General features: G+C 40.3%; 1 protein-coding gene across 3 annotated transcripts in view; it reads right to left on the reverse strand.

Moving 5' to 3' along the window:
* LOC127649788 (corticotropin-releasing factor receptor 2-like) overlaps window positions 1-18,510 on the reverse strand; it is a 118,049-nt gene that overhangs the window by 43,233 nt on the left and 56,306 nt on the right. For all 3 annotated transcript variants that reach the window (XM_052135022.1, XM_052135021.1, XM_052135023.1), the window contains exons 3-6: window positions 9,818-9,903; window positions 5,074-5,180; window positions 2,864-2,981; window positions 1,893-2,046 (exon numbers count right to left, since the gene is read on the reverse strand). In XM_052135022.1, the coding sequence (XP_051990982.1) occupies window positions 1,893-2,046; window positions 2,864-2,981; window positions 5,074-5,180; window positions 9,818-9,903 (465 nt within the window). The remainder of the gene's footprint in view (window positions 1-1,892; window positions 2,047-2,863; window positions 2,982-5,073; window positions 5,181-9,817; window positions 9,904-18,510) is intronic.

Here is an 18,510-nt window from a genome sequence, read left to right on the forward strand (position 1 = left end):
AACCCCTTTATAATCCCTTAATAAAGGGAACATTAATGTAAAGTGTTTCCACTACTTTTTGGAAGCAGCTTGTAGTGTTGCTAACTACTTCAGAGTAGTTGAACTATCATAAATTCTGAGCAGCTTGTAAAGTGGCAAACTACATTTAAAAGTAGCTGCACCAACACTTAATTGTAAGTGTATGTGAACCGTAATTGCAGAAACAGGTGTGAACTAGAGATACTTCTTGTCCCAGAAGGTGACTGCATATTGAACACTATAGTTTATAAAACACTGCTCTAACATGTGTTTGCGCAAGAGGATGCCACAGCAATAAACCAAAAGTGCTGAAAGCAACAAACGTGAATTGAGAATATCAAATTAGAATATGAGCCCAGCCGTGGCTCCAAACTGTATAATTTTGAGCCCAAGTTTTGATCATGATCAAAGGACTATAATTGTGTGATTGATCACACCTTCCACAAATCCATGCTTAACAATTGGGTTGCAATGTGTGGACTACTTAGACGCCAATGATTCCCTTACTCAAATGTGCAAGTAGAAAGAAAACCATGAATCTTTGAAAAAGTCACATAGATGAGTCATTAAACTGGCCCCTGAGATACGTAACCCCATGAAAAAGTGGATTTTAAGGGCCAGATTTGGTAGAATCGGGTATCTGATTGTATTCTCTATTTACAGAGTGGTTTACAGTACAGTGCTCCTTCATTTTGGTCTCTAAATGATAGCACAGTATTTTGAAATGATGATTAAACTTAAGGCCTATTCACACCAAATACAAAATGAAAATATGAAATGAGTTTCCGGGAAAAGGTGCATTCACGTCAAGACTGAGAAAACGTACAACTTTGATGATCTTAAAAGCACAGATTGCCACGATATCAGTAAACCTAGCCTCTGCTGTTAAATTTATTTAAACTCTCTCATTTTCAAACTAATGATGTTGCCACCTGCCATGAAGGGTTTTTTAATATCCCCCAAATGTCATCATGCATGAGACGATTTAAAAGAACATGTGATTATAAATGGAAGCACATTTTGGTAATGGCTATAATTACTATGACCTGTATGACGCAACTAATTTGACATTTCACTTGAATGCAATCAAGAGCTAAACCCAGTGAACGGCATCGCAATTTAGCAATCATATTAGATTTCTGTGGCATCCTCTTGGGAAATAAACAAATAAATGTAATTTATTTATATTTATTTTTTGCTATTCAATATTTTACATATTAATAACTTTATAATGCATAAAATCATGCAGATACAGGTCAGAAGCTTCAGTAAATTTTCACATCAACCATCAGAATGGAGAAAACATATAATCTCTAGATTAGCAAAAGTCTCTAGAGTTTACTCAGAATGGTGCCAAAAAACTAAAATATCCAGTGAGCGGCAGTTCTGTGGACGGAAACGCCTTGTTGATGAGAATGGCCAGACTGGTTCGAGCTGACAGAAAGACTACAGTAACTCAGATAACCACTCTGTACAATTGTAGTGAGCAGAATAGTATCTCAGAGATCACAACACATTGAATCTTGAGGTGGATGGGCTACAACAGCAGAAGACCACATCGGGCACTTTATTAGGATCATAATGTTCCTATATCCTATGTTCATAATGATCAATAAAGTGCTCGGTGAGTGTATATCCCACATTACAGTAATGAAAGTGAGACTTCACAATCTTAAAGCAAATTGATGAATATGACTGAATATGAATGGGGTGGAAATATGGTTAGTAATGTTCATGTTCTTGACAGTTTTTGTGAAATTCCCCTAAATAAAATGAGAATTGAAATGAAAAATGTTCTGCTTTCATATCTACAGTCAATGTAAATTGCAGTTGATTAGGCCTTTCAAAACAAGCAGAGCTCAAAATCAACTCACACCATCCAATGAAGAGGAAAACCCATTTTCTGAGCTTGTCTGTGGAATATGTCATCACAATAGCCGTGTGAAGATAACAGCCCTCCACAAACATCCAGAAGAAATTGGTCACCACAAAGTAATTATAGATTGTTGTTATGAGACGGCACCAAGGCTATACAGAGAGAAAAACAATGGGTGTTAATTGGGGTGAACTATTTGGATGCCTTACAATACTGCAAATCCCCCCTAAAATGAAACTCAAAGGTCTCATACAAACGCGATGTTCCGGCAGTCTAATTGATTTTATAACTTTACAAACAAATACCTACAAATAATAATGCAATCACATTATTCACATCCATGTGAGTATAAGCAGAAATATACATTTCAGCCCATTTGAATACTATCTCAGTTCAATCAGTTGAAGAATTCTGTATACCACAAATATGCACAATCCTCCCTAATTACTCACTAGTTTGCTATCTTTCACTAGGGTGAGTAAATAACATGACTTTCTTTTAGAAATTAGTGTTATTGTTACTTTTCAATGGGAAAACATTCCACTAATGTCAAACTTGTCCGTCACATTTTTCCTTACAGAATTATGTAAAGCTCTAGTCTCGTTAGATCTTTAGAAATGACATTCATTCTTGGCTGAATACACATTGCATGTTGGGTACATGACAGAATGAAGTATTTTTGACCATCAGAGACTCAGATCTCCGCTCTCCACCGTCAATTATTTTCAAGTTGGAAATAAAATGTTAGAAAGACTGAGGTGCTAGATGAAGAAAAGAAAGTGCTTTGACAAGCAAAGAATGCGTCTTTCCCGTGAAGAAAAAATATACCACTACTCATTTTCTTTATTTGTTTCAGCTGTTTTGAAAACTACTTTGGTAAGGAATCATTTGCCAAAATCATACATGTAAATGTTCTACACTTGCTTATACATTTCCATGCTAATAGGCTGACATGCAGGTGTTTCTTACCTCATTGGTCTCATGAATGTTGTGGTCAATCAGCTGAAGCAAAAACCACATTACATTCCTCAGAATGAACGTTGTAATTAAGTTCCAGTGGATTATGTTGCGAAGACATCGGATGCTCCTGGAATAAAAAAAATCAAACGTATAATAATTCCAACTATTACATGGTGACACAGTTTCAGTGTTAGCATTTGCATGAGCTAATAAGTATTGAATATATATATATATATATATATATATATGCATGAATATTAAGTGAGTGCAAAGAAGAGCCAGAGAGTGAACTGTTCTGTTATACATTCTATGAAGCCTTAATGTCTGATACAGGTATTATTCATATACAATTTCAACCATAGTTATAATTAAGCAATATCCCACATGCAATTGTGTGCTGTTGTGTTAAATATCATATGGCTGTGATATGGCAATATATAGGCATGAGGCCACAAGCACAATTGTGAGTGTGATATCACTTTTATACAATAGTTGTAAACTATATGAATCATTTTAGACACAACATGACCAACTACAATATGACCAGTCGGTTTCAACTACAAAACAATGTGTAATTGTTACGTGCTAACTTACCTAAGGGACAATGCAAACTGGTTTCATCGAAACATGTTACTATACCTACATTTTACAAAATAATTTTCACGAGTCAATTTATTTTAATGTCTGCTTTACATAATCAACTGAGCTTATTTGAAAACAAATCAAGTTGTGCAGTGGTGATGCAAAGGACCAGGATGTGAGTTCAGAAGAGCACACAAGTCGACACATAAACTTAAAGTATCATAGAAGCGCTGCAAAATGATGCGGTTGCTTAAGCAATTGCAATTGTCATCTCATATTTGCTTATTTATGACACTACTGATTTGGTTTAGGCAAGTAGGTTCTGTTGATTCAAAACCCCATAGAGCATTTACCTTAAAAACATCATCTAAAGTAAACATCTAAAGTTTATGGTAGGGAGGTTGGTTTTGTCAAATTAAAACTAAAATTAAAACTAAAGAGCAATATCCTTAAAAACCTGTTTGATTGAACATTTTACTTATTGCGCCACACAGTGGACATTTCACCTGGGAACTGTCATGATTTGTATAATGCAGGGTTTCCCAAACAGAGGACCTCACGATCTGTGAGAGTACTGACATACATGTACTGTGGTTTGCAATACAAGCTTAGCTTGCATTACCACCACAAACTGAATGGACGTGATGTTGGGAGAAAGAGCTTTGAGGCGTTCAGCTCTAGCACCCCTTAGAGGTTTGGAGCTGCTAACGACAAATTCAAGAGGTGACAACGGCGGTACATAGCCTATTCTGGTTGATTGCCTACTGTACTTCATTTACAAAATTTTAAAAACACAAATAAAACAATACGAAAGATCACCACTTAAACCAAGGATGTTAACTATAGTCTGGCTACTATTTATTTCAACAGATTATGAAACTCTTTAAATATAATGTATAATTCCCCAAAAATATAAATATGTTTAATTCCCTAAATTAATTCTAGAAGTAAGGGGGAAATGTCACCCCAGGTTATAATGGTTACTACAGTCCTGGGTTTATTTCTTCTATGTGAAAACTCATTTTTAATACTTAAATATGTACATTTTGGCTATATCAAATCAATATATCAAATGTAAAGACACAAATGGAATGACATACGTTTATACAATTATTGCGGTATCTGATTGGAATAAAATGAAAGGTTAATTAACTGGAATAAAATGTATAAATATTATATATATAAAAAATAAAACATTTTTAAATATAAATAATAATTAGAAAAATTAAGTGCAAAGATGTAAATTTAATTATATTTCAAAAGATTATAAATATCAGGAGATACTTAAAAGAAATAATTTATGACTAAGAGTTTCAGCTGACTATAAAGGTTTGTATCATATTATATCATAAATATATCATTATCAGGCTGGACCTATTTCTACCTGATTTGACCCTTTTTTGAAATATGCTAAATATTTGACCAAACTAAAATTGACCAATCAGAATCAAGAACTCCAGAGAGCTGTGTAATAATGCATTATAATTGTAGTTACGTATTATTAACAAGAGCGTGCAACCGATTATTAGGTGTATTATAAGGCATTATGAATGCATTGTAAATGACTGACCTCGATCAAGCGCTCAGTACATGACATTACTCACACAACACTAAAAAACGATCCTGGACACACTTACCTCAAGCACAGAAAGAGGATGAAGGCAATAACGAGAGCTCCAACAGATATACAGTGACCGAAGTAATTAATGATGAGTGCTATCTTGTAATGCATGGGGTACTTCCTCTGTAAAGAACACATTCGTTATTACTAATGCTGCCATGATTAAAGAAATCACTCAGTGTCCACTCAACATATGATTATACATGGGGTGTTCTTTTACTGTGGGTCCTTTTATGTCCCAAGAATTGATTTTTATTTTAACTAACACATTTCAGCTTTAAATGCTCTTTATTGTTTGAAGGTCACATAAAAGTCTTTCAACTTTCTACATGATACTTTTTAAATGCATTTATGTACATATTATTTTATCCTGGTCCCAGACACAGACTTTGAATCTTAAACTATGAAATTGCACTGTAAAAATATGAATTATGATATTTTAAAACTATGATAATCTAAAGAGTAAAATAACCATAAACCATTTCAATATGTATTTTGTGAATGCAATTTATATCTTATATAAATTGTTCACCCAAAAATGAAAATTCGCTCATCATTTACTCACCCTCATGTCATCCCAGATGTGTATGACTTTCTTTCAAGATTTTTAGAAGAATATCTCAGCTCTGTAGTTCCATACAATACTTTCAAGCTCCAAAAATCACATAAAGGCAGAACAAAATGAATCAATATGACTTTAACATATCTCTTCTGAAGCGTTCAATATTTCAGTCTTTTTTTTTTACAATAAATCTCACGTTCACTTTCACTTTCAGAATGTGAAAATGACTTTTTATTGATCTGTTTCTCACCCACACCTATCATATCACTTTTGAAGACATGGATTAAACCACTGTAGTTGTATGGACTATTTCTATGCTGCCTTTATGTGCTTTTTGGAGCTTGACAGGTCTGGTTCCCATCCACTTGAATTGTATGGACCTACAGAGCTGAAATATTCTTTTAAAAATCTTGAAAGAAAGTCATACACATCTGGGATGACATGAGTAAATGATGAGCGAATTTTAATTTTGGGGTGAACTGTCCCTTTAAGCATTTTTACAATTATAACTTAAGTGCTTTTACACAAACTACGACAGTCCATTGACATTTGTTGGTTTCTACCACAGCCACCAATTTTGCTTATAAAACAGTTAGTTTACCTGGTTATCAATGAGACAAAAATGAAGAGCATGGTTGAAAAATATGAGATCTGATGTGTAAAGAAAATAATTTCAGATGTGGTAGAAATGTTTATGATGTTTCAGACAAAAATGAAATAAATAACAGAATTCTCCATTGATGCATGCGTGTTCACTGTGGGACAATGTAAGTAGACAAATCAAACTAGTGAAAGAATGCAAAGTGTGTCATAATACAGTTCATTTTCAACACGTCCACATGGCCAAAAGTGCCCATTTAGTTGAAGAAACACTATTATGTGATTATAAATTCTTTTAAATATAGCACAAATCAATAGTTATTACTCCACAACCATTTTGTCCTTGGATCCATTATGGAGGCTCACATAAGAGTTGTGTAGTTCGAGATTCATTTATATATTCCTTGTGAGTCTGGAAGTTAGAATGAGGTCACAAAACTGTGACACAAGGGTAAAAGAATCCAATTGTCCTTTTGCACAATGTTTGCATACAGAAGCTATGTGAAATGCAGTGAGAACTTGATTGATGCATGAGCGAGCGATACGAGTCTACAGAGAGTACATTCAACGTCCAGTCCTGACTATTCATGTAAATGCTGAGTAGTTTCTCACATCAAAAATAGGCTGCATAACATGCAGAAATAGAATAATAAATGGGCCAAAATGGATTATATGATATATATGTCATTCAGCATGCTGAGCCTGAGGTATTTTGGATTCTGCAAACAACAGAAAGCCCAAAAGCATTGAAATTAATCGCATTATCTGATTCAAGCTAATACAAATAAAAATAGATTTGCTCAGGGGAATGGGGGTAACTGTCTTCAGCAGAGATTTGTTTTACAGTGCAGCAGAAACTAAATCATATTTTACATTCTACTCTATAACAAATGCAGAAAAGGCAGGAAATGCAAATATATTTTGAAGTGTCCTTCTTGACTTATAATACGGACAAGGAGTAGGACTTAATCTTTCCTTTAGATTTCCAACATGCTGATTATAAATGTCCCCAACAACTGACCACAACACGAGGAAATTATTCTAGGGTGACCAGACGTCCTGATAAAATTGAGACAGTTCCAATTTTACAAGTATTGTCATGAGTCTCAACAATGGGACACCATTTGTTTGAGCCTTTTTAATCATATTTTTTAGCTTCAGTTTGATATTTTAAATTAAATGTTATTAAAAACCCCATTAAAAATCAATACATTTGATTTTTGTGGCCAACACCCTGTTGATGCTACGTGATGCGCTGCAGTGGTTTGAGGCTGTCTACACTGGATGTGTTGACGTGAACTTTCTAAACTATTTATTTGTATTGTTGTTGGCAGTAGTAGCCCAAGCACATGCACCGCAACAAACACTTCCAGTGTAGACGGCATCATTGATTATTATGGTTTGTATAGCTGTTGATGCATCGCGCCTCTTGCGGCTGGTGCAGACAGGGTGTTAAAGTCAATGACTGTTTTGAAGCCATCTATATGCTAGCGTACTCCTAAAATGAGCATAAAAAGCATATTTATCTAATTAAAAATGTCTCTTCATCTTCTGGTAAAATGGAACAAAAATATTGATGACTCATGCTGCACAGCACAGATTTTTGTCCAGTCAAATGTTCTCCAGAATAAGAATGTCCCTTCTTGCCCATTAACTGACTAGGAAGTAGCAAAAAATATACACTCACCTAAAGGATTATTAGGAACACCTGTTCAATTTCTCATTAATGCAATTATCTAATCAACCAATCACATGGCAGTTGCTTCAATGCATTTAGGGGTGTGGTCCTGGTCAAGACAATCTCCTGAACTCCAAACTGAATGTCAGAATGGGAAAGAAAGGTGATTTAAGCAATTTTGAGCGTGGCATGGTTGTTGGTGCCAGACGGGCCGGTCTGAGTATTTCACAATCTGCTCAGTTACTGGGATTTTCATGCACAACCATTTCTAGGGTTTACAAAGAATGGTGTGAAAAGGGAAAAACATCCAGTATGCGGCAGTCCTGTGGGCTGAAAATGCCTTGTTGATGCTAGAGGTCAGAGGAGAATGGGCCGACTGATTCAAGCTGATAGAAGAGCAACTTTGCCTGAAATAACCACTCATTACAACCGAGGTATGCAGCAAAGCATTTGTGAAGCCACAACACGCACAACCTTGAGGCGGATGGGCTACAACAGCAGAAGACCCCACCGGGTACCACTCATCTCCACTACAAATAGGAAAAAGAGGCTACAATTTGCAAGAGCTCACCAAAATTGGACAGTTGAAGACTGGAAAAATGTTGCCTGGTCTGATGAGTCTCGATTTCTGTTGAGACATTCAGATGGTAGAGTCAGAATTTGGCGTAAACAGAATGAGAACATGGATCCATCGTGCCTTGTTACCACTGTGCAGGCTGGTGGTGGTGGTGCAATGGTGTGGGGGATGTTTTCTTGGCACACTTTATGCCCCTTAGTGCCAATTGGGCATCGTTCAAATGCCACGGCCTACCTGAGCATTGTTTCTGACCATGTCCATCCCTTTATGGCCACCATGTACCCATCCTCTGATGGCTACTTCCAGCAGGATAATGCACCATGTCACAAAGCTTGAATCATTTCAAATTGGTTTCTTGAACATGACAATGAGTTCACTGTTCTAAAATGGCCCCCACAGTCACCAGATCTCAACCCAATAGAGCATCTTTGGGATGTGATGGAATGGGAGCTTCGTGCCCTGGATGTGCATCCCACAAATCTCCATCAACTGCAAGATGCTATCCTATCAATATGGGCCAACATTTCTAAAGAATGCTTTCAGCACCTTGTTGAATCAATGCCACGTAGAATTAAGGCAGTTCTGAAGGCGAAAGGGGGTCAAACACAGTATTAGTATGGTGTTCCTAATAATCCTTTAGGTGAGTGTATATATATATATATATTTACAGTAAATTCTTGTAATTCGATTAAAGAGGAAATACACATTGTAGGGGGGGACAAACTTTTATGTGGTGTTTTGTAAAGTAAGCTAAAAGTAATTAGTAATGTGATTACTTTCCCACGAAGTAATCAGCAAAATTGTCTGTTTACAATTTTAGCAAAATAATAAGTAATTTGTGGTGGGTTACTTTGAGTAACTTACCCAACACTGCATGGCTGTCACGTTTATTAAAGCCTAATGCCAATTAAGAAAAAGTTCAATATGTCCCAACCAAACTTCCTGTTTCAAAAGGAAATAGAGGCAAGAAAGCTGTGCTCATCAAGCAATTTCATGGGGTCTTTTAAAAATATGGCTGTGGCAAATATTAATTTAGTCTCTGACATGCTGCCTACATTTCAGTTTTGTAAATAGCCAGCACAGACAGTGATGCTGGATGACCAGACTCAGACTCAAACCCACATCGGCCGCATTAAAGCACCAGTGCAATGTCAGAGCATGCCAGGCCCCGCCTCCGACATAACCAGGATATTTCATAATTCAATCATTAGTTTTAGCATGGTCATCTGGTCACCTTAGATTGTTCAGATAAACAATACCTACTTGGTGACTCTTTATACATCAAGTTATATGAATAATCGCTGTAATAGTATGTACAGTTCAGGTTTCAAACAGTTACCCACCTTTTCCTCCAAGATGGGCTCACAGTTGGAGTAGTTACTCTTCAGAGCCCATGTGCCGTTCTCCATGCATTCTCTGTAAGCACTTCCTGCACAGAAAGAAAGCAGTTCAAAAGTCAGTGTAATTTATTTCTTAAAGCCCAACGAGGTACCCATTTAGTTTGCGGAACATCTCCTGAAATGCTTGACTGCTCAGTGGTAATACTGTAAGGAGGTAAAATCCAGAGAAGCTCAAATAAATTGGGGGTCAGGAACTTTCAGAATAGCTGTTATGGCAGTTTCAATAATATTAAATGAATAGTTCACTCAAAAATGTCAATTATGTCATCATTTATTCACCCTTGATTCATTCATTGTGTTAGTGGCCAGGAAAATCTACAATAAAGTTACGAGAGAATATGAGAGAAAGTCATATGGGTTTGGAACAACATAAATGTGAGTAAATAAAGTATGTAATCTTTGCATTTTCATTTATTTTCTGTATTTTCTGACGACACATCTCTGTAACGTTGACTCATTTGAAGTTCAACTCTATGTCAAGGGCTACTGGCCCTAACTATGGTAAACCTTCCAGCTCAGAGTTTACCTTTGTGATATGCTGCTTTTCATTTGGGTATCTGAGCATGTAATATGTAAACTCACAGAACGGATTTACTTAGTTTATTATTCCTGGGAGTACTTTTGCATATTTTTTTTTAATCCGCCATGATCCTGTCGACTTTCTGTGCATTGGTCTTTGCCCTCATATTTTTCCATTTCACAGCAATTTACTATCTCCCTTCCCAGGAGCATTTGCAAACTTAACAAATTAGGTTTTTCAAAATCCACTACATTTTCTGTATCTCATTATTATGGTCATTATATTACATGCCAACATTCACCATGAGTCAGCTTTTCTGTATGTGGTAATCGAAGAAATTCTCTGCATTTTTTTAGTTTGTTTTATAATTGAGGCCATAAGCATGGTTGACATCTGCCAACAGTCTTGGACTTGTTTTAGACTTGGACAGTCTTGGAGGAGTTTGTGTAATGCTGAAATTTGCATTCTGTGAAATAACAATTGTATTCAGTATTTATAACTTATATTTGCTGCTGACATGGTCATTTCTCAAAATCTAGCGTGCTTCTGCACTTAATGAAAAGGTTGTCTTAAATTGTGTGTTTGTGAATATATGTATATACAGTATATACATATGCTAATTTTAGCAATATCTCACGAGCAAGAGTGTGAATGACCCTACATCAGCACTGCTGTGATTCGGCCGCAGGCCTCGTGTTGTGGGTAATTAAAGCAATGCTGATGTAGGGCCATATAGCACTATTGCGAGTGTGATGTTGCTTATATACAACATTTCAATGAACAAGTACATTTTAAACAATTAGGGAAAAACCGAGTACGGCCATAAAAACGCATTTGTGCATGGAACTACTTTCTTATGCGATGATCAGAATCTGCCATTGCTGGTTCAAAACAAATGATGCATCCAAGCCTCCGTTATTAATTCAAGAAGTTCAGAAATAGTATCACGGCTTGTGCTGTTTCTAACAAGTCATTGGATAAACAAGGATAAACGGCTGGATGTGTGTGTGTGTGTGTGTGTGTGTGTGTGTGTGTGTGTGTGTGTGTGTGAGAGAGAGAGAGAGAGAGAGAGAGATGGAGCATGTGCGATCACCTGTTGCCACACCCAATCAGAGATGCTGTCAGCTTTCTCAGTGGAAAATAGACGTCCAAGCGGGGGTATTCCTCTCTATTTCGTGATTGCCGGTGCACAAGAGTCATTCACTATAGAAACAGCGATGTCCTCCGCCATTTTACACAGTGTGTATCCAATGTGGAAACTCCAATAAAAGGTAACCACTTGAGTTCTGAAATAAATCAGTCTGTTGTGTCTCTCAGCATGAGCCTTAATCCTGAAGTTGTCCGTTTAAAGCCGTTTAAAGCTATTTACTAGCTTTGTTAATGTATTAGTAATATGAGCGATCACGGAGCGCTGTTCTATGTAAACAATGACTAACGGATTCATTTCACGTCACGAACTGGCTCATATTACACAAAAAAATTATCTTTTGCCACCACCTGCTGGCTAACATATGTCATTTCTAAAATAAAGACAGTAACTCCTAACACATCTGCACTGCTCTTACACTTTAGTTTAGAACAGCATGAACTCAAGCGGAGTGATACACACAGTGAAGCGTCCGAGTGCTGATGCTGTCAGACCATCAGTGCTCATGGAACGTCTCTCGTCCAATCAGATACAAGGACTAGAAATAACTATGGTATATATATATATATATATATATATATATATATATATATATATAATAGTGCTGTCAGCCGATTAACATTTTTAATCGTGATTAATAAAAAAAATTTTTTACTTAATCGCGAGTAATCACAGATTTTGAAAGTGCTGACATTTCACACTATATATACTTCTTTTCCTGTCAAAATGCATTTATTTAAATCTATGGAGAGAAAACAAAACAATATGTAACAAAATAATGCTTTATGAACCTTTTCCAAACAAAGTCTTTCACAATATAAAGTTAAAAATGCACTGAAATATCCCCAATTCAAGTCACATCAAACATTCTTCATTTAAATTTTTTTTATCGCCTTATCCCCCAATTTGGAATGCCCAATTCCCACTACTTAGTAGGTCCTCTTGGTGGAGTGGTTACTCAACTCAATCCGGGTGGTAGAGGACAAGTCTCAATTGCCTCAGCTTCTGAGACCGTCAATCCACGCATCTTATCACGTGATTCACCGTGGAGGCTCATGCTTCTCTCCGCGATCCACGCACAACTTACCACACACCCCATTGAGAGTGAGAACCACTAATTGCGACTAAGAGGGGGTTACCCCATGTGACTCTACCCTCCCAAGCAACCGGGCCAATTTGGTTGCTTAGGAGACCTGGCTGGAGTCACTCAGCACACCCTGAATTCGAACTCCGGTGGCCAAAAGTTTGGAATAATGTATAGCTTTTTTGGAAAGAAATGTGTACTTTTATTCACCAAAGTGGCATTCAACTGATCACAATGTATAGTCAGGATATACTGTAAATAATGTGAAAAATTACTATTGGAATTAGATTTCATTTTTTTCAGATCTTCTTTGTGACGAGGAGGAGGGCTAATCAGCTGAGGAAAGGGATAAGGGCAGCTGGAAATGCCTTGCCACTGCTGTCCGCCCGGTTAGGAGCAGTTGTCGTCTGCCAGATGGTGGAGGAGTGGTCAAGGACCAGCCTGCCGGCAGGAGTGGGGTGGATGTACTTCATGCCCAGGGGTTCCCCGGCCTGAGGCAAAGGATCGAGGAGTGTGACATGGAGGAGGGTGGGGCCGGGCCGTGACTAGGCATGTCCGGTCCCCAAATGGGCTAATCAGCCAAGGAGAGGGATAAGGGCAGCCGTAAGCAGCAGAGAGCGAGCCACACACAGCTGCCATGTCTTTGTGTTTTAAGTTTACATTAAATATTACTTCGACTGTTCCCAACCGCTCCTTGCCCATTTTAAACCCTGTTACATTCTTAACTACTTCAAAGAGTTCTCATCAAAACATCCTCCATGTGCAGCAATGACAGCTTTGCAGATCCTTGGGATTCTAGCTGTCAGTTTGTCCAGATACTCAGGGGACAGATACTGTAGCTGCCCACATAAAATTCAAGGCTTTGACTCTGGCTTTCAGGACAATGGAACCTCTTTAATTCACTTCGTCAGGTTTATGCTCCAACTCGCTCTCTGCAGTCTATGAATGAGTGATGCCTGGTGGTCCCATCACAAAGAGGCTCAAAGTCTATTTCATGATCGCTCACTTTCTCTGCTCCTCTGTGGTGGAATGAACTTCCACCTCCACATGATCTACTGTTATGTCTTCAACATTCAAGAACCAGCTGAAAACACATCTGTTAAGCAAGCACTTAACCAACCCACACCAATTGTACTTACCACTGCACTCAAAATGCACTTATTGTAAGTTAAGAGCAAACTCCCAGTACTGAACCATTTAGGCTACTTAAAAATAGTTTCACTTGATTTTCTGAATCAACCTGAATACATAAGCTTACACCAATAAAAGTGATATTAAGGGTCACATCATATAGAAATAGATTCTTACAGTTTAGATTTTCACCTGTTCCCCTGATTTTACTTTGTATGTAAACACATTCATCAGCATTATGTCAGCTTACTCAACATGTGTGTTTAACAATTTGACATCAAGACAGGAAAAACTATATATATATTTAATTTCATGTAAATCTCATTTAAATATCGCTTTTAGTTAATTTGCATGTAAACAGGGTATAATGTCATTAACTGATTTTTATATGGATATAATAAACTGATATTAATCGTTATCAGTGTATTGTAGTAAGTGTAAAACACTCAATGAGTGTGCTACACAGGGAAGGATTAACCACCGGGCCGATTGGGCCATTTCCTAGGGGCCTCTAAGCCCAAAGGGCCCAGAGCTCTAAATCAATCATTTATTTATGTTGAGATACCTATTATAAATCCACATAAATGTCAGTCTTTTGTGAAATACAATTTTTTTTGTCCGAATGCGTGCTGGATGACAGCAGCGCGAGCACAGGCACTCGATCGCGTACTCAGGGAATGTGTCTCACAGGTGAAAAATTCAACAGTCCAGCACAACGAATTGTAAAACAGAATGCAGGTGTCTTGAGATGCGTTTATAAATATTAAAGTTCTTTTAAACTTTACAGTGAGTTGTGGCACCATGATCAAAGACGTCTGTCCAATGCATGTTTACATGACCTCGACACACGTGTGAACAGCCCATAACTCACCCTATAGTCTATTTGAAAAACGTCTCGGGTTATGACTATAACCCTTGTTCCCTGAGAAGGGAACGAGACACTGCGTCGTTGAAAACGACTCTTTGGGGAACGCTCCTTAGCGTGCGCCTCTGAATTATGAATGAAACTATTCCAATCTTGATTGGTGTTGCGTCATGACGTAACGTGACGGCATAACCGGATGCATAAAAGTGACGCCGGTACACACACACATTAGCCTAGCGATGAAGCAAGCCGCTCTCAGGCATTGAGGGGCGTGGCAGGACGACGCAGTGTCTCGTTCCCTTCTCAGGGAACAAGGGTTATAGTCATAACCCGAGACGTTCCCTTCCGAGGGAACTCGCACTGCGTCGTTGAAAACGACTCTTTGGGGAACGAATGCCCACTAGGCCACGCACCGAAAAAAGGCCTGCCCTAGAGTGAAACTGAACTCAGGCACTCAACTAGGACGAAAGCACACGCTTTCCAGGACTCCCGGGAGCAGAGCGATCGGGGGAAATGCGTACAGGCGAGGCCTCGGCCAGGCCTGTACCATGGCATCCAACCCCAGTTGAGCTGGATGTGAGAGGGAGAACCAAAGTGGACAGTGGGACGTCCCTCGAGACGCGGATAGATCCACTTCCGATGGTCCAAATTGGTCCCCTATCGACTTCACCACCTCTGGATGAAGTCTCCATTCCCCGGGCCTCAGCCCCTGCCTCGACAGGATGTCTGCTCCCTGATTCTGAACCCCCGGAACATACATTGCTCTGATAGACAGTATTTTCCCTTGGGACCAAAGAATTATCTGATGCGCCAGTCTGCACAGAGGGCGTGATCTGAGTCCCCCTTGTTGGTTCAGATAAGCTACCACTGATGTATTGTCCGAACGTACTAGGACATGGTAACCTTAGATGTCTGGAAGGAAGCTCCTCAGAGCCCTGAACACAGCCAACATCTCTAGACAGTTTATGTGCCAAGAATGATGATGGTCCTGCCACAGACCCCTGGCAAAGCGGCCGTCCATGACCAGCGCCCCAGCCAGTGAGGGAGGCGTCTGTCGAAGCGGTTTTCCGGCGACATGGCGCTCCCAACACTGGCCCTAGGGACAGGAACCAAGGTTTCTTCCATATTAGCAGAGAACGAAGGCACCTGCGCGTTACTCTGATTATACGAAATGGATTCCCCTTGGGGAAAACCCTTGGCTTTCAGCCACCACTGGAGGGGCCTCATGTGTAGAAGGCCCAAAGGTATAATGTTGGATGCCGCTGCCATGAGGCCCAGCAGTCTTTGAAACTGCTTTACAGTGATGGCCTGGCCTAGCTTTAACCCGGACACCATCGCCAGAACGGACTCGATACGTGCAGGAGACATGCGTGCCTGCATCGTAACCGAAGTCCCACACAACACCCAGAAACGTTGTGCACTGGGATGGTTGTAACACACTCTTTTTGTGTTGAGTCTCAACCCCAAACTTCGAATATGGCCAAGGGCGACATCTCGATGCCGAACCGCCATTTCTCGAGACTGGGCCAGAATGAGCCAGTCATCGATATAATTCAGTATCGCGGATGCCCTGAAGTCTCAGAGGAGCAGGAGCTGCATCCATACATTTGGTGAATGTGCGGGAGAGAGTGCTAGGCCGAGCGGAAGAACCCGATATTGGTAAGCTTAGCCCCGAAAGCAAACCTCAGGAACCTCCTGTGACATGGAAGGATGGGTACATGAAAATAGGCGTCTTTTAGATCTATCGTGACAAACCAGTCCTCGGATCTGATCTGACTCACGATGACAGGAATGGTAAGCATTTTGAACCTGAACCTCCTCAAAGGCCGGTTCTAAACTCTGAGATCTAAAATCGGCCTCAACCCCCATCCTTTTTGGAACTATAAAGTACCGGCTGTAAAGACCGGACTCCCTGTCTGAATGAGGAACACGTTCTATGGCCTCCTTCAGCAGCAGAGATTGCACTTCTTGTTCCATCACCTGAGCCTGCTCCGGAACCACTGTAGTCTGCACCACCCCAGAGAATTTGGGGGGCGTGGTGCCCGAACTGCAGTCTGTACCCTGATTTTATTATATGCAGGACCCATGCAGATATGTTGGGAAGATGATTCCATGCCTCTACAAATCTACTAAGGGAACCAGCCTCTCGAGGCTGGTCTCGAGTGTTTTCGAGCACTGTTCTCGACTTCCTGAAGCGAGATACCGGCAGGATTTAGTCGATACAGTTCTTGTGACCACAATTGATGTGTGTTTTTTATTTTTTGACGCGAACGGCACGGTGTGCGTTCGCTGGAAATTGATGTGGCCCGAAGCGTCAGAGACGGCGGGAACCGACACCGATTTCCTGAGGACTCCGCTGCGAGAGCAACCGCGGTTGCTCTGCAGCGGGGGGGGGGACAGCCCTCCGAGGTTCTACCACCTCGGTAGGACCTCTTTCCCAAAGCTTCAACTAAGGGAACCAGCCTCTCGAGGCTGGTCTCGGGTGTTTTTCGAGCACTGTTCCCGACTTCCTGAAGCGAGAGACCAGCAGGATTTAGTCGATACGGTTCTTGTGACCACAATTGATGCTTGTTGTTTTTTTATATTTTTTTTTTTTGACACGAACGGCACGGTGTGCGTTACGCTGGAAATTGATGTGGCCCGGCGTCAGAGGCGGCGGAAACCAACACCGATTGTGTGCCGCCATGTAAGCCCTACTTATTAAAGCAGATGTATCTCTGCAGGGCTTACTAGGCAGCGCCGGGTTTTAGCCCATATCCCGTGCCCCCAAAACATCGTCTGTAATAAAACACTGGGGCTGGAGATACGGGACGAATGCGGTTTACCCCACGATCTCGTTTTAGATATCTTTGTGGAGATCGGGGAAAAACGGCAAACCCCGGCGCTGAGGTTGTGATCTGTGCCGCAGGAAACGCACGTCTAATTTGCTTTCAACTTGCGTTTCCTGCTCATTTTGTGGCCAGCTGATATTCAGTCTGGCCACGGCACGCGTCACAACCTCAATCAGCTCCTCATAAGCTTGGCCAAAAACTGGCGTGCTTGGCTCACGGTCGTCCGCGATCGATGCTGAGCATATCCACTTCCTCGGAAGCAGTGAGCTCAAGCATCGGGACCTGATCATGGGCAGAAGAAGCCGTGACGCGGGCTTCTGCACCACTCACAGTAGGCTCGGGATCCTCAAACGAAGAATGAGAAAGTGCCGCAGCAGTCTCATTCTCATCTGCAAAATCCCGCTCGCGAACCCCGCAATCTCAATCGCCGCTGCCTCAACAGACGCGGGACCAAAACCGTGGGGAACGCGAGCCTGACCGTGCTCATCAAAGCACGCCAACCGGAGCGCAGCACTCTCATGGGTAGTGCTTCACAACTTTCACAGGCAGATCCCTCGAGAGCTGCCCAGTGCGTGCTGCGCTCCCAAACAGTTCACACATAAAGCGTGCGTGTCCCTACCCGTAATGAAACGAGGGCAGGGGTGCACGCACTTCTTGAACTGTTCGGTGGCCATAATATTTTTAAATCAGACAAACAACACCAAATAAGACAAACAATTTCAACATAGAGCTTGCTGAAGAGCGAAAGCTAATGTGTGTGTGTACCGGCGTCACTTTTATGCATCCGGTTATGCCGTCACATGTTACGTCATGACGCAACACCAATCAAGATTGGAATAGTTTCATTCATAATTCAGAGGCGCACGCTAAGGAGTGTTCCCCAAAGAGTCGTTTTCAACGACGCAGTGCGAGTTCCCTCGGAAGGGAACGGACCTGAACCTGGCCCAAAACTTGTAGGTTTGCTGGGTACCTACGGACTCAGATCTGGTTGAAGACCTCCAAGCATGCACAGACTGAATACCATGCACATCCCTACTAATAGCGCATGATTTTGGATC

This window comes from Xyrauchen texanus, chromosome 9 (genome assembly GCF_025860055.1).
Source record: "Xyrauchen texanus isolate HMW12.3.18 chromosome 9, RBS_HiC_50CHRs, whole genome shotgun sequence".
NCBI lineage: Eukaryota > Metazoa > Chordata > Actinopteri > Cypriniformes > Catostomidae > Xyrauchen > Xyrauchen texanus.